General features: G+C 39.0%; 1 protein-coding gene across 19 annotated transcripts in view; it reads right to left on the bottom strand.

Annotated features, from left to right (window-relative positions):
* Positions 1-22,525, bottom strand: part of LOC121682254 (fibrous sheath CABYR-binding protein-like) — a 29,341-nt gene extending 6,816 nt beyond the window's left edge. The window contains exons 1-26 of one of the 19 annotated variants that reach the window (XM_042062325.1): positions 22,180-22,525; positions 21,445-21,560; positions 20,845-21,007; positions 20,371-20,563; positions 19,814-19,939; positions 19,033-19,158; positions 18,281-18,376; positions 17,982-18,077; positions 17,218-17,313; positions 16,459-16,554; positions 16,160-16,255; positions 15,396-15,491; positions 14,627-14,722; positions 13,838-13,963; positions 13,086-13,181; positions 12,787-12,882; positions 12,023-12,118; positions 11,234-11,359; positions 10,053-10,148; positions 9,273-9,368; positions 7,133-7,222; positions 6,685-6,762; positions 4,511-6,563; positions 4,343-4,378; positions 4,097-4,144; positions 3,552-4,010 (exon numbers count right to left, since the gene is read on the bottom strand). In XM_042062325.1, coding sequence (XP_041918259.1) covers positions 3,871-4,010; positions 4,097-4,144; positions 4,343-4,378; positions 4,511-6,563; positions 6,685-6,762; positions 7,133-7,222; positions 9,273-9,368; positions 10,053-10,148; positions 11,234-11,359; positions 12,023-12,118; positions 12,787-12,882; positions 13,086-13,181; positions 13,838-13,963; positions 14,627-14,722; positions 15,396-15,491; positions 16,160-16,255; positions 16,459-16,554; positions 17,218-17,313; positions 17,982-18,077; positions 18,281-18,376; positions 19,033-19,158; positions 19,814-19,939; positions 20,371-20,563; positions 20,845-21,007; positions 21,445-21,550 — 4,563 coding nt within the window. In that variant the 5' untranslated portion in view covers positions 21,551-21,560; positions 22,180-22,525 and the 3' untranslated portion in view covers positions 3,552-3,870. Of the gene's footprint in view, positions 1-3,551; positions 4,011-4,096; positions 4,145-4,342; positions 4,404-4,510; positions 6,564-6,684; positions 6,763-7,132; positions 7,223-7,921; positions 8,017-9,272; positions 9,369-10,052; positions 10,149-11,233; positions 11,360-12,022; positions 12,119-12,786; positions 12,883-13,085; positions 13,182-13,837; positions 13,964-14,626; positions 14,723-15,395; positions 15,492-16,159; positions 16,256-16,458; positions 16,555-17,217; positions 17,314-17,981; positions 18,078-18,280; positions 18,377-19,032; positions 19,159-19,813; positions 19,940-20,370; positions 20,564-20,844; positions 21,008-21,444; positions 21,837-22,179 lie in introns of those variants that run through there. The other 18 variants (XM_042062331.1, XM_042062317.1, XM_042062319.1 and 15 more) reach the window with 18 other exon arrangements.
* Between the last annotated feature and the right edge of the window lie 646 nt (positions 22,526-23,171).

The raw sequence follows: 23,171 nt of genomic DNA, 5'->3' as shown, positions 1-23,171 counted from the left end.
TATGACTCGGTACACACTTAGTATGGCCTGGTACCTACAAAGGCGAACTTGGTATAAATATCTATATATATATATTCTGAAAGTACACGTTATAAGGATTTCATTTCACCCCCCTTTTACATATGCACAACTTATTGTTTTCAGAGCCACACAATTTGATGTTCAACAGTGTATGTCAATGTGAGGCTTAGTATGTGACTCGGTAGAGAGTTAGTATGGCCTGGTACCTACAAAGGCGAACTTGGTATAAATATCTATATATTATACTGAAAGTACACGTTATAAGGATTTCATTTCACCCCCCTTTTACATATGCACAACTTATTGTTTTCAGAGCCACACAATTTGAAGTTCAACAGTGTGTGTCAATGGCAGAACTAGTATATGACTCGGTACACACTTAGTATGGCCTGGTACCTACAAAGGCGAACTTGGTATAAATATCTATATATATATTCTGAAAGTACACGTTATAAGGATTTCATTTCACCCCCCTTTTACATATGCACAACTTATTGTTTTCAGAGCCACACAATTTGATGTTCAACAGTGTATGTCAATGTGAGGCTTAGTATGTGACTCGGTAGAGAGTTAGTATGGCCTGGTACCTACAAAGGCGAACTTGGTATAAATATCTATATATTATACTGAAAGTACACGTTATAAGGATTTCATTTCACCCCCCTTTTACATATGCACAACTTATTGTTTTCAGAGCCACACAATTTGAAGTTCAACAGTGTGTGTCAATGGCAGAACTAGTATATGACTCGGTACACACTTAGTATGGCCTGGTACCCACAAAGGCAAATTTGGTATCTCTATCTCTATCTCTATCTCTATCTCTCTATATATATATTCTGAAAGTACACGTTATAAGGATTTCATTTCACCCCCCTTTTACATATGCACAACTTATTGTTTTCAGAGCCACACAATTTGAAGTTCAACAGTGTGTGTCAATGGCAGAACTAGTATATGACTCGGTACACACTTAGTATGGCCTGGTACCCACAAAGGCAAATTTGGTATCTCTATCTCTATCTCTATCTCTATCTCTCTATATATATATTCTGAAAGTACACGTTATAAGGATTTCATTTCACCCCCCTTTTACATATGCACAACTTATTGTTTTCAGAGCCACACAATTTGAAGTTCAACAGTGTGTGTCAATGGCAGAACTAGTATATGACTCGGTACACACTTAGTATGGCCTGGTACCCACAAAGGCAAATTTGGTATAAATATCTATATATATATATTCTGAAAGTACACGTTATAAGGATTTCATTTCACCCCCCTTTTACATATGCACAACTTATTGTTTTCAGAGCCACACAATTTGAAGATCAACAGTGTATGTCAATGTGAGGCTTAGTATGTGACTCGGTAGAGAGTTAGTATGGCCTGGTACCTAAAAGGCGAACTTGGTATAAATATCTATATATATACTGAAAGTACACGTTATAAGGATTTCATTTCACCCCCCTTTGACATATGCACAACTTATTGTTTTCACAGCCACACTATTTGAAGTTCAACAGTGTGTCAATAGAAGGCCTAGTGACTTGGTACAGACTTGGTATTGCCTGGTACTACAAAGGCGAACTTGGTATAAATATCTATGTGTATTCTGAAAGTATATGTTATAAGGAGTCCATTTTACCCCCTTTTAAATATGCACAACTTATTGTTTTCATAGCCACACAATTTAAAGTTCAATAGTATTGTGTATAGTATGGCAGGCCTAGGGTAGGCTATATGAGTCCGTACAGAGTTAGTATGGCACCTATAAAGACAAATTTGGCATAAATATCTATTCTGAAAGTACAAGTCCATTTTAGCCTACGGTAGCACTTTATTTTAATGTGTCGCTGTTACAGTGTACCTACCTGATTAGGTACAGTGGTACAACCTGTGTAACAACATGTACTGTCAGGTACTATCATTGTACTTGCATTATGTATTTGTGGGTACCTACATATAGTTGTTACATTGTAATACTGAGTGCTTTTACAAAACTTTGCCAATTTGCCAAAATTTTCATCAGAGGCAAAGAGCTGACCTGAGACCTGCTGGATGGGGTAAATCTGGTCATGGTAGATTTGATATACAAACCATTCTTAGCTCCGGTCAAGGCCTCATTGTCTTCAGTGTACATGTAACAGCTGTGCTGCTACAACCTTGTTACTCTTTGATACAGTGGAATAAACGTATTAAGTGTACCAGTTAATTACTTACATGTACATATGACATGTATGTTGTCTTTGATGTCTTGGAACAGGTCTACTAATTCACATGTACTATGTGGTGTAACAGCAGACACGTTTCAACACATCAATTACACATTACAGGATGCATGACATCATTGACAGGATGTATATAATTTGTACATGTAAGTACTTAACTGGTACACTTTATTTTAATGTGTTTATTCCACTGTATCAAAAGAGTAATAAATGTGTACCGACACAGTTGATACATGTACTACAGTATGTAGGGTAATGGCAGACATGTTCCAAGACACCAATGACACAACATACATGTAATTGTAAGTACTTAACTGGTACACTTCATTTTAATGGGTTTATGCCACTGTATCAAAGAGCAATAAATGTGTACCAACACAGTTAATATATGTACTATGTAGTGAATTAGTCGACCTGTTCCAAGACATCGAAGACATAACATACATGTCATATGTACATGTAAGTAATTAACTGGTACACTTAATAGGTTTATTCCACTGTATCAAAGTGTAACAAGGTTGTAGCAGCACAGCTGTTACATGTACTCTGAAGACAATGAGGCCTTGACTGGAGCTAAGAATGGTTTGTATATCAAATCTACCATGACCAGATTTACCCCATCCAGCAGGTCTCAGATCAGCTCTTTGCCTCTGATGAAAATGTAGGCAAATTGGCAAAGTTTTGTAAAAGCACTCAGTATTACAATGTAACAACTATATGTAGGTACCCACAAATACATAATGCAAGTACAATGATAGTACCTGATAGTATATGTTGTTACACAGGTTGTACCACTGTACCTAATCAGGTAGGTACACTGTAACAGCGACACATTAAAATAAAGTGTTACCTAGCCGACCACCTAAGTTTGAACTAAGTGTGGAAGGATTACCTTTTTCATGAACATGACCTAAAATAACACTATTATCAAATAACAATTATATTAATGAAAAGTATAATCGTATAAAAACATTAACTTTAAATCAATGTATAGTACATTATAATCCCCTTTTTTCTATGTTAGTTTTTGTTCCCCTCTTTTAATAGTAGCCTACATCAGGAGATGGCGACGTTTGTCCAGAGAAAGTCCGGTGACGGGCTCTGGTTGGTCTTGCCTTGCATTGAGAAAGGTGTTGCGTGAGATCACTTCCGTTCAATTTCAAGGATGTTAGCAAGACAATTCTGCTACAATTACAACATTTGCACAGGCTAAGTTTCAGCAACATGTTTACATTTCGTGTAAACCTTTGAAATACACTGAAAACCGAATTTTAACCTAATTTATCTGATCGTTCGTACCTTTATTTTGACGCTTTTCGCCGCCATATTGCCCGCTATTGTCGCGTACTGTCGCTTACTGTCGCTAGCTCCACGGAACTTAGTCTGCTCTTCTTCAGCTGTGCTTCTACTGACCAAGAATCTGCATTGCTGCCCTCTACTGGTCTGGGGTGTACCTATTCACATTGCACATATTACCTTAAGTTACACTGATCTTCAACTCCACTGTAGCACAATGGCCAAGGCACTTGCCTCACAAACGGGCAACCCAGGTTCAAAACCCCCCATCCAAGCAAAAGGGAAAGAAAACTAGTTTTCTTAAGGAAACATATGAAGAAAACTATTCTTGATCAAGGCACACACATCCAAACCTGTCTAAGACATAGTTATAGATTACTTCACTCATCTTTTCCAACTTAACCTTGACCTCTTTCTCCATCAACCCTTCTGTACTCCTCTCTCTCTTCTGAGACTGGGTTTCTGATTGCATACATACATAAATACATACATACATACATACAAGTATTTGGAACCACATGGGGAAAAAAAAAAAAAAAAAAACGTACCTTGTGTGTCAGACTCACGCTGTACCTCAGTGTCACTGTCTACATTCTCTGAGATAAGGAAGGAGATGGAAATGACAAATCGTAAAGTGGCAATTAATTTGATTGTCTGACGTAAACAACTGTAGCTGAAACATGACTTAAACCTGTTCATTTTTCTATCTAAAGTCTACACTTTACACAGAAATATGTGAAGACAGACATCAGTCTTTGTAGTATGAAAATACATATCTTGTGTGTCAGACTCACCCTGTGCCTCATGGTCACTGTCAAGGTTCACACTCTCTGAGATGAGCAAGGGGATGAAAGTCAAAAGGTACCAATTCATTTTATAATACATGATTTGACCTGGACATTTTTTAAGCTTAACCTTTTACCTTTTACACAGAAATGTGTGAAGAAAAACATCAGAAATACCTTCTGGACCGATTGTGATGTCATCCAGGCCTTTGCCTTTGAATTCTGCCAAACGCCCCTGTTCAAGAGCCAAGAGGACTTTGCTAATTTTAGCAAGTTGAAGGGTCCCTTCAGGCAGCCTGTAAAATTGCCGATGGACTCTGACATCATGGCCAAGGAAATTGGCTAATTGGTCCAGCTCTGTATTACTGAGGTTGAGAACTTGAGAGAGTGTTCCGGTTTGCTTGCGCAGTTTTGTAGAAGTGAGACTTGTGTAGTTTGCAATACCACAGACCTTGGCAAAATCTCTGATACAATCAGAACCACGGTAGCAGGTCAATACAGACGGCCTGGCAAATAGGTAGCCATTTTCCTTAAGAATCCCACACTCAAGTCGCTTGGCAACAAGGAGGTCCAACGATCTCTGCATTTCTGGAGTTAGGAGGACAGGGACCTTTCTTCCTCTTTTTCCTCGTATCTCCAACCTCCTGAAATGCTGACAGAGTTTTTTCTCTAGCTCTGAAAGCGCCATACCCACATCTTCCTGCAGATCTACTGGATTTGGAGCAAAATAGGTAGAGAGGGGCATTTTTGAAACTTCTCCTGTTCTACGTCGGTTGAACATCATGACTTGTGTCAAAGTGATTTTAGTCAGATGTACCCAAGTGTTTTTAGACGGCTCTGAGGACAGTTCGTTGTAAAACTGTTCCTGCTGCATGTCCAAATAGGAGTGGAGTTTCTGAACATCCTTAGTGAACGGAATCAACTGAGGAACATTCCATTTCGATTCATGCATTGTTCTCAGTGATGCAGCTGAAATGAGTTCGTTCCATCTGGCTTCGTACACTGAGCGGAACCTACGAGCATCTTTTGCTGCTGGTTGGTTGTTTTGCATACTTGCACGGGCTTCAAGAAGCAGCGATATCTTCACCAGACTATGCCCAATTTTTAGTGCAAGACTTGGACGCTTGTAGGTGCTGGATTCAGAGACAAAGCCAGCCACGAGTTGCACAGCTTGCACAACATGCATGAAATTTTCAGGCTTCATGTGATCTTCGATGGTCTTCAAGGGAGTGGTTTTCCTCGAACAAATCAAAAGCCTTCCCAGTTCCCTCATTTTCTGACGGATATATTCATGTTTGCCAACATCATATCCATGCTTGTTATGCAAATGCACACCATACTCCATGATCCAGACATCAGATTTAACTGCAAAGTAAACGTCATCTTGAATCATATGGTTTAGGACCTTCCAGAATTCTGCTTTGACTCCAGGTGGTGGTGGTACAGCAAAAGCACAAAGTGCTTGCACCCGTGTTTTGCCAGGCTTCGTAGGGCCACTAGGCTTAAACTTGCATATCATCATGTGGCGCCACATAACTTTCTTTGTGAAATAGCCTTGACAATATATACAGTGATCAAAATCTCTGGGTTTAGAATCATCTTTTGGTTGTTTCCGAGGAACAAGCTTTCCAACACCAGTATTTAAGACCTCAGAATTGTGGGCGAAGTTGCCTCGATTTCTCAAATGTTCCAGATGCAGTCTTCTTTGTTTAGAACCTTTTGGAAAAGACCCAGCCTGTGCAACTTCTTTCTCGTTTTTATGAGCACGCTCTAAATGCCTGGCCATTTTTATAAATCCCTTTTTACAGTATAAACAGTACTGTTTTTTGTTATATTGTCGTGATCCATCCTCTTTTTTACAGACAGCAGGTACGGTAAGTAAGTCGTCAGCTACATCTGAAGTGGGGGAAGTAGTACTGTCAGGACAAACCAGTGTCGAGCTTCCATGAGGGTCTTCAGTGTATGAAGTTTCTGATGACTGTCCACCAAAAGAATGTGTTCGGCAACAGGATACACTTCTGGAATGGTGCCTTTTCCGTTTCAAAGCACTGCCCTTTCGTACGAGTGAGCGTCCCCTTAATGTAATTTTCTTCTGATTGGATGTTTCAAAAACTTCACTGGTGTCCGTTTCATCAGATGAATCCTCGCTTGTATCAGGAACATATTCTTCTTCACTTTCATCTGATGTCTCAAAAAGCTCATAGGAATCAAAATCGGTTTGTCTGTTAATCTTTGGGGGGGGGGGGGGGGGATAAAATAAATAAAAATAGCTCAGTTACTTAACTTTTTCAATGCAGTTTTATATCAAATGAACCAACTATAATGTCCATCTTCATTAGTGCCTTGATTACCTGAATGCTTTTGGTCCTCCTCAGTTTAGGGACATAAGGTTGGTCTTGGTCTGAGGACTCCTGAATTAGATTACATCTCTAGAGTATCACAAATCAACAGCACATTGATAAGTGATAAAAAGAAATATAGAATATAGAAAGACAAAGGAAAACACAGGAATACTTAATGGTAACGAAGGTTACTTTTTAATCTTTTTACCTAAGTGGTAATAGATATTAATTATAAGTCAATGGTCATGTTCAAATTCACATGTAAAATGTGTAAAAAAAAAAATGCATAGAAATAAACTGCGGACTGTAAATCATTTGAAAACATTTCAATGACAGAATTTGGCCATTGTGGTCCACGAATTTCCATCAGCTTGGTCATATGTAATGACTATCGTTCTTTATAGAGAACAAGAAGTTGATCTTTTCTACAATAGCAACTGAAAAGAAAATTCCATACCTTTTTCTTGGGCGAAAGCAGACCACAGTGTTCAGGTGTTTCATAACGGTCAGCTAGTCCAGACTCAATCACAGTACGTTTCTCTCCAATCTAAAAGACAATGTTTAAGGAATAACTAGAAATGAACAAATATTATTTATGTGCACAACCAACAACCATTAAAGCCACAAAACTGACAAAAATGGAGTGGAATGGGGAAAAAAGGAATGGAGAAAAAAAAGCGCAACAATTTCAAATGTACCGAATTTAGTCAAACACTGTTTTAGGAAAACAAGGTAAAGGGTAGTTAACTCTTCAGGCGCCAGAGGTTTTTGGGAAAATTATACGATTTGGGCAGCAAGACTTCAAAAGACTGGCTTAAAAGTGGCTAAAGATAAAGACTTGGTGTATATGAGAAAAATGTTCTGTATGGCCTAAAGTTCATGTGTAGTGTAATTCTGGGCTAATTTGCATATAGTGAAGTCATAGGCAGAGTCACAAAGGCAGCCACTCCAAAGCGCACAGCTCCCCATTTTGCACGCGAATCAAACAACCATCATCTTTGCTAGTTCTTATTTTTGTTACATCCCTGACACTTCTTACATATCCACCAGCTTTACAACATACACTTTGACTATGTTTACACCTGCTACACCCACTTATACAGTGTTCAAACAAGCCCCGTATTCGTGTGCTTCATGGGTGGTTCATTGCCATCATTATTTGTCGCCATTTCTAGCCTTATTTTCACTACCCCTGGTGCCTTTGCATCCCCACCAGTTCTCATACTAACATTACAATAACATTTACCTCTGCAAACATCATCCATGTTGGTCAATGAGCTCGAACAAACATTGTGTGCTTTGTGAAATCGTGACTATCAGCTGGCAGCGGTAAACATTATGCTGAGAAGCAATGCAAATAAGACGATCATTAGATGATCAATCGTTATCTTCCCAAAGAAAATATACAGTAGATAATACATTAACAAACCCAATTCTGCAATATCGATGACCTTTTTATTTAAAATTTAGTGTAATTCAGCTTGAATTTAGTCGCATTTGGCAGCATCCCGACTTCCGGATCTGGCTTTAACTCGAGGGTTTCATGCGGTTGTTTGAATGCATTTCCCCATGTAATTTTCAATAGAAACATGACATCATCTTGAGCTGACATCGAAGTACTACATGTCTGCCAACTAGTGGAGGGGAGTTCAAACTAAATTTGACACCGTATTTGACAAAATCGTCTGTTTTATTCAATACGGCACCTTGTCGACTTTAGTTCAGGAAATAGTGCCACGTAATAGTTCATGTTCCGAACTTTGAGGTGGACGAACGCACGCTAAAGTAGGTCTCTGGCCAATGTCCTATGGCAATGCTGCAGGACCACCCTGGTGGCGCCTGCTTCCGCAGCAGCTCTCAGTGATGCGGCAAGACCACGCTGGTGGAGAGCATGCGAGAAGCAGTTTACGCAGCGTCTCTTGACAGTTGTTTGTCTCTTGCGACTGCGCGGCAGGCATTGGCGGGAGACCGAACGCTAAAGAGTGCTAAGGGATATTAAAGCAACGTATATACGTCAGAGGTTGATTAGTGGATTTAAGCCATTAGTTGGAATGAATGTATTACTTAAAAGGGTGTCAGGCAAGGTTGCAGGTCTGGATTCTGGAGCGTAGAACCATGCCAATTCTGATGACTGCATCAGTATACGATGCACATTCTCCAAGCACCCCTCTGGATTAAATCAGGGTAAAATGAGATATTTAGGACCGAACAGTCTGAACTGGTGAATGGGGAGGGGGTGGGTGTGAGCGCAAAGTAAAGCTGAGTCACCGACGGGTGAGATGTGTATAAGTAACCTCTGACTGCAGAGGAGGAGTGGCATATTTCGTCATGTTCCTCTTGAACCTACGTTAGTAAACGCCATTTAACATTACAACTAACATTGACCTGTTTGTGCACAAGAACAGCAATTAAAATGAATTACAAGGCCACACTCACATCTTCAATATTGTGTCTTCCATGTTGATGACTTAAGTTACAAACATTTGAATTTTACCTGACAAGAAAATGGTGTGGTTGGTCATACCTAAAAACTAATTTTCTGACACGAACAAGAAGTTATTCTTTCCTGGAAGAGCAACCGAAATGAAAATCATTACCTTTTTCTTGGAAACTGACGAAAGCACTGCAGGCTGCTGGGATGTTTGAGGGGCCTCTACTGCTGTAGAATTAGTCACAACGGGTTCCTCTTCGATCTGAAAACGATGTTCAACAACATTCAAGAATAGCTGGTTGTCGGTACTTTCTTACTAATTCATATCACCACAAACAATTCCTAAGACATACACAAAAAAACACATAGTTATAGTACAGTATATACTGTAAAGTTATACATTATAGTTAAAAATCCCATGTTAATGTTTAATCAAAACCCTAAAAAGCCATTAGAAGAGGTTCAGGAATAGTGTCTGAAGATTCTCATTCATCCAGGTCATGGTAGCCAAGTTCAGTTAGTTAAGCCAACTGGACTTCTTTTTTTTTGACATACTAATTATGTTAATTAGTGAGTCATGTGACCCATTGTCACATGATGAGGGGTGTGGCCTACAGTTCACAGTTCTGAACAACAATGAATATCATTAATTGTTAATGAGAAAATGTAGCTATCGTGGTCCCCAGAATTCCACCAGACCAGAAAATTGTGTGCTTGGTCACACCTAACCACTATTCTTCCAATAGACATTTTAATAATAGGTTGATGTGGTCCCCTCAAGGTGCAAAAACCAGAATGTGCTTGGCACTAAATATAAGATGGGTTCCACTGATCACAACACTTTTCCTTTTTCTATCATACAGTTTTTTTTTTATTAAAAATAACAGTTAAAGACCCTATCAATTGAATATTCTTTCATGGGGAGCCAGTGAAATGAACTCATTACCTTTTTCTCGGACACTGTCGAAAGCACTGCAGGCGGCTGAGATGTTTTAGGGGCCTCTACTGCGGCAGATTTGGTCATAAGACGTTTCTTTCCAATCTGAAAAACAATGTTCAACAACATTCAGGAATAGCTACAACATGCACGATAAAAATACAAATTGTGTGGGGGGGGGGGGGGGAAATCATGTGTTCTTGTTGCATCTGAAGTCTCAAAAAGTCTAGAGGTTAAGGTGCAGTTAGGTGCATGCTAAAGCAGTCATCACCACATTTCTGAGTAAAACTTACCTGTACACGAAAGTGGCAGTACGTGTTCCATACAAACACACCATCATATCAAAGTTCATGTCTAAACCATGTTGTTTATCTAAATTTCTAATGTCTGAACTAAAATTAATATCATTAATTGTTAATAACAAAATGTAGCTATCGTGGTCTAGCCTAGAAATCTAGACGCACCCTAGCGGCGGCAAATTAATTTGCTCAGCCTGTACGTCTAGTATTGAACCATAGGGATTTCTATTGGCTTAGCACCGTGGATGTTCTCCAATCACAGCGCTCTATTTTGATAGAGAGTCTTAAGGCGGGCTTAACAGGATAACGACAGTCCTGCGACTGAACAACAAGAAAGGTGGCTATGGCGAACGAAGAGAGGTTGTTTGAATCGGCGTTGGCGTCAACTTTGGAGGAGTTGGACTTGTGCTTTTCTTTGAAAGTTGAGCAACACAATGGACTTAAGTCATTACTTTCGAAGAAGGATGTATTTGCAGTTTTGCCGACCGGATACGGATATGGTCGTAGCGCTGGCCTATTGCATGCCTAGGCAGTTTGAAAGACAATTCTCTGCCCGCCCCTTGGATTAAGCGAGGTGAATGGTTCGATGCCAGACTATACATCTCAATGATATAGGTTGGCCCGCCAGGCTAATCGTGGTCCCCAGAATTGCACCAGACCAGAAAATTGTGTGCTTGGTCACACCTAACCACTATTCTTCCAACAATCGGTTGGTGTGGTCCCCTCAAGGTGCAAAAACCAGAATGTACTTGGCACTAAATATTAAAGATGGGTTCCACTGATCACAACACTATTCCTTCTTCTATCTAACAGTTTTTATTTAAAATAACAGTTAAAGACCCCATCAATTGAATATTCTTTCAGAAGGGAGCCAGTGACATAACTCATTACCTTTTTCTCGGACACTGATGATAGCACTGCAAGCTGCGGAGATGTTTCAGGGGCCTCTAAAAGCTGCGGAGATGTTTCAGGGGCCTCTACTGCAGGAGACATGGTCTCAACTGGTTCCTCTTCAATCTGAAAAACAATGTGAAACAACATTCAGGAATAGCTGGTTGCCAGTACTCTCTTATTTCAATTCACACCAAACAATTCCTACAACATGCCCAGTAAAAATACAGATTGTCTGTTTTTTTTTTTTTTTAATCCCACGTTCTTGTTGTATCAGAAGTCTCAAAGTCTTCAGAATAGGTACAGGGCAGTTAGCTGGGATCAGATACTACTGTGCTGCATGCTAAAGCATTGTCATCATCACATTTCTGAGTATGACTTACCTGTACACATATGTGGCAGCAAGTGTTCCATACAAAAACACGCTCACATCAAAGTTCATGTCTAAACCATGTTGTTTATCTAAATTTCTAATGTCTGAACTAAAATTAATATCATTAATTGTTAATGACAAAATGTAGCTATCGTGGTCCCCAGAATTGCACCAGACCAGAAAATTGTGTGCTTGGTCACACCTAACCACTATTCTTCCAACAATCGGTTGGTGTGGTCCCCTCAAGGTGCAAAAACCAGAATGTACTTGGCACTAAATATTAAAGATGGGTTCCACTGATCACAACACTATCCCTTCTTCTATCTAACAGTTTTTTTTTATTAAAAACAACAGTTAAAAACCCTATCAATTGAATATTCTTTCATAGGGGAGACAGTGAAATGAAAACTCATTACCTTTTTCTTGGACACTGTCGAAAGCACTGCAAGCGGCTGAGATGTTTTAGGGGCCTCTACTGCGGCAGATTTGGTCATAAGACGTTTCTTTCCAATCTGAGAAACAATGTGAAACAACATTCAGGAATAGCTGGTTGCCAGTACTTTCTTATTTCAATTAACCTCCAACGATTCCTACAACATGCACGATAAAAATACAGATTGTGTGGGGGGAAAAAAGAATCATGTGTTCTTGTTGTATCAGAAGTCTCAAAAAGTCTACAGAATAGGTATAGGGCAGTTAGCTAGGATCAGATACTACTGTGCTGCATGCTAAAGCATTGTCATCATCACATTTCTGAGTATGACTTACCTGTACACGTATGTGGCAGCAAGTGTTCCATACAAAAACACGCTCACATCAAAGTTCATGTCTAAACCATGTTGTTAATCTAAATTTCTAATGTCTGAACTAAAATTAATATCATTAATTGTTAATGACAAAATGTAGCTATCGTGGTCCCCAGAATTGCACCAGACCAGAAAATTGTGTGCTTGGTCACACCTAACCACTATTGTTCCAACAGACATTTTAATAATAGGTTGATGTGGTCCCCTCAAGGTGCAAAAACCAGAAGGTGCTTGGCACTAAATATTAAAGATGGGTTCCACTGATCACAACACTATTCCTTTTTCTATCTAACAGTTTTTTTTTAAAATAACAGTTAAAGACCCTATCAATTGAATATTCTTTCATAGGGGAGCCAGTGAAATGAACTCATTACCTTTTTCTTGGACACTGTCGAAAGCACTGCAGGCGGCTGAGATGTTTTAGGGGCCTCTACTGCGGCAGATTTGGTCATAAGACGTTTCTTTCCAATCTGAAAAACAATGTGAAACAACATTCAGGAGGTGTCTAAGCTTCTTACAAGCAGCCGTCCTACCTCGATCACTGGACCCTATCCCAAACACCCTTCTCTTTGTAAGTCGCTTTGGATAAAAGCATCAGCTAAATGCATAAATGTAAGTGTAAATGCAATTGATTATTCTTTCGTTGAGGAGCCAGTGACATAAAACTCATTACCTTTTTCTTGGACACTGATGATAGCACTGCAAGCTGCTGAGATGTTTCAGGGGCCTCTACTGCAGGAGACATGGTCTCAACTGGTTCCTCTTTAATCTGAAAAACAATGTGAAACAACATTCAGGAATAGCTGGTTGCCAGTACTCTCTTATTTCAATTCACACCAAACAATTCCTACAACATGCCCAGTAAAAATACAGATTGTCTGTTTTTTTTTTTTTTTAATCCCACGTTCTTGTTGTATCAGAAGTCTCAAAGTCTTCAGAATAGGTACAGGGCAGTTAGCTGGGATCAGATACTACTGTGCTGCATGCTAAAGCATTGTCATCACCACATTTCTGAGTAAAACTAACCTGTACACGTATGTGGCAGCAAGTGTTCCATACAAAAACACGCTCACATCAAAGTTCATGTCTAAACCATGTTGTTTATCTAAATTTCTAATGTCTGAACTAAAATTAATATCATTAATTGTTAATGACAAAATGTAGCTATCGTGGTCCCCAGAATTGCACCAGACCAGAAAATTGTGTGCTTGGTCACACCTAACCACTATTCTTCCAACAATCGGTTGGTGTGGTCCCCTCAAGGTGCAAAAACCAGAATGTACTTGGCACTAAATATTAAAGATGGGTTCCACTGATCACAACACTATTCCTTCTTCTATCTAACAGTTTTTATTAAAAATAACAGTTAAAGACCTCATCAATTGAATATTCTTTCAGAAGGGAGCCAGTGACATAACTCATTACCTTTTTCTCGGACACTGATGATAGCACTGCAAGCTGCGGAGAGGTTTCAGGGGCCTCTAAAAGCTGCGGAGATGTTTCAGGGGCCTCTACTGCAGGAGACATGGTCTCAACTGGTTCCTCTTCAATCTGAAAAACAATGTGAAACAACATTCAGGAATAGCTGGTTGCCAGCACTTTCTTATTTCAATTAACCTCAAACGATTCCTACAACATGCACAATAAAAATACAGATTGTGTGGGGGGGGGGAAAAAAACCATGTGTTCTTGTTGTATCTGAAGTCTCAAAAAGTCTAGAGAAGGTTAAGGTGCAGTTAGCTGGGATCAGATACTACTGTGCTGCATGCTAAAGCATCGTCATCACCACATTTCTGAGTAAAACTTACCTGTACACGAAAGTGGCAGTACGTGTTCCATACAAACACACCATCATATCAAAGTTCATGTCTAAACCATGTTGTTTATCTAAATTTCTAATGTCTGAACTAAAATTAAGATCATTAATTGTTAATGACAAAATGTAGCCATCGTGGTCCCCAGAATTGCACCAGACCAGAAAATTGTGTGCTTGGTCACACCGAACCACTATTCTTCCAACAATCGGTTGATGTGGTCCCCTCAAGGTGCAAAAACCAGAATGTACTTGGCACTAAATATTAAAGATGGGTTCCACTGATCACAACACTATCCCTTCTTCTATCTAACAGTTTTTTTTTATTAAAAACAACAGTTAAAAACCCTATCAATTGAATATTCTTTCATAGGGGAGACAGTGAAATGAAAACTCATTACCTTTTTCTTGGACACTGTCGAAAGCACTGCAAGCGGCTGAGATGTTTTAGGGGCCTCTACTGCGGCAGATTTGGTCATAAGACGTTTCTTTCCAATCTGAGAAACAATGTGAAACAACATTCAGGAATAGCTGGTTGCCAGTACTTTCTTATTTCAATTAACCTCCAACGATTCCTACAACATGCACGATAAAAATACAGATTGTGTGGGGGGAAAAAAGAATCATGTGTTCTTGTTGTATCAGAAGTCTCAAAAAGTCTACAGAATAGGTATAGGGCAGTTAGCTAGGATCAGATACTACTGTGCTGCATGCTAAAGCATTGTCATCATCACATTTCTGAGTATGACTTACCTGTACACGTATGTGGCAGCAAGTGTTCCATACAAAAACACGCTCACATCAAAGTTCATGTCTAAACCATGTTGTTAATCTAAATTTCTAATGTCTGAACTAAAATTAATATCATTAATTGTTAATGACAAAATGTAGCTATCGTGGTCCCCAGAATTGCACCAGACCAGAAAATTGTGTGCTTGGTCACACCTAACCACTATTGTTCCAACAGACATTTTAATAATAGGTTGATGTGGTCCCCTCAAGGTGCAAAAACCAGAAGGTGCTTGGCACTAAATATTAAAGATGGGTTCCACTGATCACAACACTATCCCTTCTTCTATCTAACAGTTTTTTTTATTAAAAACAACAGTTAAAAACCCTATCAATTGAATATTCTTTCATAGGGGAGACAGTGAAATGAAAACTCATTACCTTTTTCTTGGACACTGTCGAAAGCACTGCAAGCGGCTGAGATGTTTTAGGGGCCTCTACTGCGGCAGATTTGGTCATAAGACGTTTCTTTCCAATCTGAGAAACAATGTGAAACAACATTCAGGAATAGCTGGTTGCCAGTACTTTCTTATTTCAATTAACCTCCAACGATTCCTACAACATGCACGATAAAAATACAGATTGTGTGGGGGGAAAAAAGAATCATGTGTTCTTGTTGTATCAGAAGTCTCAAAAAGTCTACAGAATAGGTATAGGGCAGTTAGCTAGGATCAGATACTACTGTGCTGCATGCTAAAGCATTGTCATCATCACATTTCTGAGTATGACTTACCTGTACACGTATGTGGCAGCAAGTGTTCCATACAAAAACATGCTCACATCAAAGTTCATGTCTAAACCATGTTGTTAATCTAAATTTCTAATGTCTGAACTAAAATTAATATCATTAATTGTTAATGACAAAATGTAGCTATCGTGGTCCCCAGAATTGCACCAGACCAGAAAATTGTGTGCTTGGTCACACCTAACCACTATTGTTCCAACAGACATTTTAATAATAGGTTGATGTGGTCCCCTCAAGGTGCAAAAACCAGAAGGTGCTTGGCACTAAATATTAAAGATGGGTTCCACTGATCACAACACTATTCCTTTTTCTATCTAACAGTTTTTTTTTAAAATAACAGTTAAAGACCCTATCAATTGAATATTCTTTCATAGGGGAGCCAGTGAAATGAACTCATTACCTTTTTCTTGGACACTGTCGAAAGCACTGCAGGCGGCTGAGATGTTTTAGGGGCCTCTACTGCGGCAGATTTGGTCATAAGACGTTTCTTTCCAATCTGAAAAACAATGTGAAACAACATTCAGGAGGTGTCTAAGCTTCTTACAAGCAGCCGTCCTACCTCGATCACTGGACCCTATCCCAAACACCCTTCTCTTTGTAAGTCGCTTTGGATAAAAGCATCAGCTAAATGCATAAATGTAAGTGTAAATGCAATTGATTATTCTTTCGTTGAGGAGCCAGTGACATAAAACTCATTACCTTTTTCTTGGACACTGATGATAGCACTGCAAGCTGCTGAGATGTTTCAGGGGCCTCTACTGCAGGAGACATGGTCTCAACTGGTTCCTCTTTAATCTGAAAAACAATGTGAAACAACATTCAGGAATAGCTGGTTGCCAGTACTCTCTTATTTCAATTCACACCAAACAATTCCTACAACATGCCCAGTAAAAATACAGATTGTCTGTTTTTTTTTTTTTTTAATCCCACGTTCTTGTTGTATCAGAAGTCTCAAAGTCTTCAGAATAGGTACAGGGCAGTTAGCTGGGATCAGATACTACTGTGCTGCATGCTAAAGCATTGTCATCACCACATTTCTGAGTAAAACTAACCTGTACACGTATGTGGCAGCAAGTGTTCCATACAAAAACACGCTCACATCAAAGTTCATGTCTAAACCATGTTGTTTATCTAAATTTCTAATGTCTGAACTAAAATTAATATCATTAATTGTTAATGACAAAATGTAGCTATCGTGGTCCCCAGAATTGCACCAGACCAGAAAATTGTGTGCTTGGTCACACCTAACCACTATTCTTCCAACAATCGGTTGGTGTGGTCCCCTCAAGGTGCAAAAACCAGAATGTACTTGGCACTAAATATTAAAGATGGGTTCCACTGATCACAACACTATCCCTTCTTCTATCTAACAGTTTTTTTTTATTAAAAACAACAGTTAAAAACCCTATCAATTGAATATTCTTTCATAGGGGAGACAGTGAAATGAAAACTCATTACCTTTTTCTTGGACACTGTCGAAAGCACTGCAAGCGGCTGAGATGTTTTAGGGGCCTCTACTGCGGCAGATTTGGTCATAAGACGTTTCTTTCCAATCTGAGAAACAATGTGAAACAACATTCAGGAATAGCTGGTTGCCAGTACTTTCTTATTTCAATTAACCTCCAACGATTCCTACAACATGCACGATAAAAATACAGATTGTGTGGGGGGAAAAAAGAATCATGTGTTCTTGTTGTATCAGAAGTCTCAAAAAGTCTACAGAATAGGTATAGGGCAGTTAGCTAGGATCAGATACTACTGTGCTGCATGCTAAAGCATTGTCATCATCACATTTCTGAGTATGACTTACCTGTACACGTATGTGGCAGCAAGTGTTCCATACAAAAACACGCTCACATCAAAGTTCATGTCTAAACCATGTTGTTAATCTAAATTTCTAATGTCTGAACTAAAATTAATATCATTAATTGTTAATGACAAAATGTAGCTATCGTGGTCCCCAGAATTGCACCAGACCAGAAAATTGTGTGCTTGGTCACACCTAACCACTATTGTTCCAACAGACATTTTAATAATAGGTTGATGTGGTCCCCTCAAGGTGCAAAAACCAGAAGGTGCTTGGCACTAAATATTAAAGATGGGTTCCACTGATCACAACACTATTCCTTTTTCTATCTAACAGTTTTTTTTTAAAATAACAGTTAAAGACCCTATCAATTGAATATTCTTTCATAGGGGAGCCAGTGAAATGAACTCATTACCTTTTTCTTGGACACTGTCGAAAGCACTGCAGGCGGCTGAGATGTTTTAGGGGCCTCTACTGCGGCAGATTTGGTCATAAGACGTTTCTTTCCAATCTGAAAAACAATGTGAAACAACATTCAGGAGGTGTCTAAGCTTCTTACAAGCAGCCGTCCTACCTCGATCACTGGACCCTATCCCAAACACCCTTCTCTTTGTAAGTCGCTTTGGATAAAAGCATCAGCTAAATGCATAAATGTAAGTGTAAATGCAATTGATTATTCTTTCGTTGAGGAGCCAGTGACATAAAACTCATTACCTTTTTCTTGGACACTGATGATAGCACTGCAAGCTGCTGAGATGTTTCAGGGGCCTCTACTGCAGGAGACATGGTCTCAACTGGTTCCTCTTTAATCTGAAAAACAATGTGAAACAACATTCAGGAATAGCTGGTTGCCAGTACTCTCTTATTTCAATTCACACCAAACAATTCCTACAACATGCCCAGTAAAAATACAGATTGTCTGTTTTTTTTTTTTTTTAATCCCACGTTCTTGTTGTATCAGAAGTCTCAAAGTCTTCAGAATAGGTACAGGGCAGTTAGCTGGGATCAGATACTACTGTGCTGCATGCTAAAGCATTGTCATCACCACATTTCTGAGTAAAACTAACCTGTACACGTATGTGGCAGCAAGTGTTCCATACAAAAACACGCTCACATCAAAGTTCATGTCTAAACCATGTTGTTTATCTAAATTTCTAATGTCTGAACTAAAATTAATATCATTAATTGTTAATGACAAAATGTAGCTATCGTGGTCCCCAGAATTGCACCAGACCAGAAAATTGTGTGCTTGGTCACACCTAACCACTATTGTTCCAACAATCGGTTGGTGTGGTCCCCTCAAGGTGCAAAAACCAGAATGTACTTGGCACTAAATATTAAAGATGGGTTCCACTGATCACAACACTATTCCTTCTTCTATCTAACAGTTTTTATTAAAAATAACAGTTAAAGACCTCATCAATTGAATATTCTTTCAGAAGGGAGCCAGTGACATAACTCATTACCTTTTTCTCGGACACTGATGATAGCACTGCAAGCTGCGGAGAGGTTTCAGGGGCCTCTAAAAGCTGCGGAGATGTTTCAGGGGCCTCTACTGCAGGAGACATGGTCTCAACTGGTTCCTCTTCAATCTGAAAAACAATGTGAAACAACATTCAGGAATAGCTGGTTGCCAGCACTTTCTTATTTCAATTAACCTCAAACGATTCCTACAACATGCACAATAAAAATACAGATTGTGTGGGGGGGGGAAAAAAACCATGTGTTCTTGTTGTATCTGAAGTCTCAAAAAGTCTAGAGAAGGTTAAGGTGCAGTTAGCTGGGATCAGATACTACTGTGCTGCATGCTAAAGCATCGTCATCACCACATTTCTGAGTAAAACTTACCTGTACACGAAAGTGGCAGTACGTGTTCCATACAAACACACCATCATATCAAAGTTCATGTCTAAACCATGTTGTTTATCTAAATTTCTAATGTCTGAACTAAAATTAAGATCATTAATTGTTAATGACAAAATGTAGCCATCGTGGTCCCCAGAATTGCACCAGACCAGAAAATTGTGTGCTTGGTCACACCGAACCACTATTCTTCCAACAATCGGTTGATGTGGTCCCCTCAAGGTGCAAAAACCAGAATGTACTTGGCACTAAATATTAAAGATGGGTTCCACTGATCACAACACTATTCCTTCTTCTATCTAACAGTTTTTATTAAAAATAACAGTTAAAGACCTCATCAATTGAATATTCTTTCAGAAGGGAGCCAGTGACATAACTCATTACCTTTTTCTCGGACACTGATGATAGCACTGCAAGCTGCGGAGATGTTTCAGGGGCCTCTAAAAGCTGCGGAGATGTTTCAGGGGCCTCTACTGCAGGAGACATTGTCTCAACTGGTTCCTCTTCAATCTGAAAAACAATGTGAAACAACATTCAGGAATAGCTGGTTGTCAGCACTCTCTTATTTCAATTCACACCCAACAATTCCTTCAACATGCCCAGTAAAAATACAGATTGTGTGGGGAAAAAAAATCATGTGTTCTTGTTGTCTCAAAAAGTCTAGAGAAGGTTAAGGTGCCGTTAGCTGGGATCAGATACTACTGTGCTGCATGCTAAAGCATTGGCATCACCACATTTCTGAGTAAAACTTACCTGTACACGGAAGTGGCAGTACGTGTTCCATACAAACACACGTTCATATCAAAATTCATGTCTAAACCATGTTGTTCATCTAAATGTCTAATATCATTGATTGTTAATTGCAAAATGTAGCTATCGTGGCCCCCAGAACTGCACCAGAACATAAAATTGTGCGTTTGTTTTCACCTAATGTGCCTAACCTTATTCCTCCATGGCCAGTCAGTTCCTCCATAATTATACGTAATCTCCTCTCCAGGAATAATGTTCCTCAGGGCGAAAAGACAGAGGTGTGGCTTCCCCTCTACTATGAGCTTTTTCATTTTGCAATTGGGACGGATGTTCTCATCATTAACTAATCTTCCCAAGCTGCCATCTTCTTGAGCTGCATCAATGCTGAGGACGGAGTAGATTTACACAATGTTTAGGTTTTGTAATATCAATCAATTTTTATTGTAAATCATTTTGTAATATTAAGATTTAAAAATGTAGAATTATAATGAGGAACTTCAAATGATACGACACTCTCCTCGCAAACAGCTATGAACATTTGATCATGTTTTCACCATTCATCTGTCCATATAATTATTTACAGAACTGCTTATATTAAGTCAGCTTTATAATAAAGATATTCAAAGACAAGATAGTATTGAAATGAATAATATCCCTATACTTACCACCATAATCTTTCTTGCCAGTAGAAATCGAACAGGAAGACTGCACATTGACTATGATATACTCTCCTCCTCCTTTGAGATTCTTCAGATTTTATTAATTGGCCTCGGTACTCCACCACAAAGTTTCCTTTTTCAAAGTGGGATTTGGCAAACACACCTCGACCTAGTTCAACAATGCAGATATCACTACGCATTCTATGTATTTTAACACTCAGGATTCAAATGTGTTCAAGATATTTATCCATAATTGGGGTAATTTAGAGAGGTAATTATCAACTGTGCATCACTGTAGTAGAAAAGTACTAATGTTTGTCTAATCCCATTAAGAAAATAAAGTCAGTAAGTTAAGGGACATACACATACTACAGGAAAAGTACTCTCAGTGTGCTGTATGTTGAGAGGGGCTTTCCTGTTGATGCAATGAGGATGAGATGTGGTCAGCACTGTGCTGTGTATATGTAGGCAGTGGAGCCAACTGGTAATTTCAGTGTTGGGAGTGGTGGACAGTGTGTTGTATGTATGTGGGATGACTTGCTAGTGATGGCAAAGGAGTGAGTATGTGAATGGAACATTGTGCCACAACAAGCACACATTACATACCTTTGACAGAGTTTATGAATTTCACTTCCAAGTGTGCAGTCTTGTCAATAGCCTTGACCACATGTTCAAGGGCATCTCTTTCAGGGGCTTTCCTGTTTGTTGTCATTGTTAATGATCTGTTAATCAAGTACAGCACCAATTCAGCAAAAATGATCTACAGATATTTTAAAACTGCACATGATCAAAGGATTAGGATTTCTAACTATTCAATGACATGTTTAAATTAATGTTCATGATAACAATTTTGTCACGTAGCAACGACAGCGCAGATAAGGTAAATATATTATTACTACTACGGCTACTACTCCTAAGCAGAGTTTGGAAGTTTCTATCGATAGCATTGTTAGCAAATATCCACGATGCTCCAGCTAATGGAATCACATGTTAAGCTTAACAATTGTGCCAAGTAGCAAGGATAGCGCATGTAAGCAGTGTTTGGAAGTTTCTACCATCGTTAGCGGATATCCTCGACGCTCCAGCTAATGGAATTATATGTTTTTGTCACGTAGCACAGAGCACTAAGCAGTGATTGCAAGTTCTAGCATAGTTAGCAAATGTCCACGAGGCTCGAGTTAATGGAATTACAGGACCAGGGCTACGCAGCGAAATAAAAACAGAACCGCCTCTGTACGCAATACAGTTGACATTATATCTACTATAACGAGCTAAAACTAATATTGAATGCTCCTTAACCACAATGTTCAATTACCCAGTGACAAAATTTTAACAACTTACCATTTCCATTCGATTTTCCGAGCTGGCATCCACTGTCGGCTTCAGCCAAAAATGTCTGTAGATGTGATCACGTGTAAAACTTTCCCGCGGTTCATGATCTTCCGAGTGCGTCACAGCATAAACGTAACCAGGCCAGTAAGTGAATATGTCACGTTGTCCTGGCAACGCGATTTCCTGTTCTAAACATACGACCTGCAAATTAGGCTAGTGACAGATGGTCAGAAAGAGCTTTAGTTTTTGAGATACCCCTACCGGAGGTAGAACTAGGCCTAAACCCAACAATGTTTTTCCTCATCTCTAAGGTCTCCCATATATCAAATGGATTCTTGGCTAAAAATATTTTACTGCTAAGATTGTTTAATTAACAGATATTGTTATACACCCCAAAATCAAAAAAGGACTAAAATATAGCCTGTCTGTATTGGAGTTAAAGCATATAAATTAGTGCAGATCAATCACACAAGCTCTGAGAGCTTTGAAACTTTGCATGTTTATAGTCAGGAAATTGCTTTACCTTGGCCTACTAGAAAAGACTGGATGTGAATATCTTGATGTATGGAATGAATAGAGGCATGTAAACATACACTTAAAATAAGCGGACATGCAAAAAATGAATATATGCAGAATGTTTTCATTTACTTTGTAGCTGTAACCAGGGATTATCATAGCAACACATATAAAGGCATGTGGGAAAGGTGGGGTTGTACTGAATCCAACAATACCAAATATGTAAATATAGTATGACGAATCACCTTTGTTCTGTCACTCAATGTATGAGGTGTCCAAAATGAAAGAAAACCGAACACTGGCAAAAATCCATTGTTACTGCAAGGCAAGTGCTGATCTATATTACATTTAATAATGATACATATCATATGAAACACAGATCCAATTGAATCAGGTTAACATTGGAATGTAACACCTTTATTAAAATATTTACATTCACTTGAATTTTGTTTTGGTCAAGTCATTACTGAATAATGGAAAATAAT

This window comes from Alosa sapidissima, chromosome 14 (genome assembly GCF_018492685.1).
Source record: "Alosa sapidissima isolate fAloSap1 chromosome 14, fAloSap1.pri, whole genome shotgun sequence".
Lineage (NCBI taxonomy): Eukaryota > Metazoa > Chordata > Actinopteri > Clupeiformes > Clupeidae > Alosa > Alosa sapidissima.
This window is presented reverse-complemented; position numbering and strand designations above follow the sequence as displayed.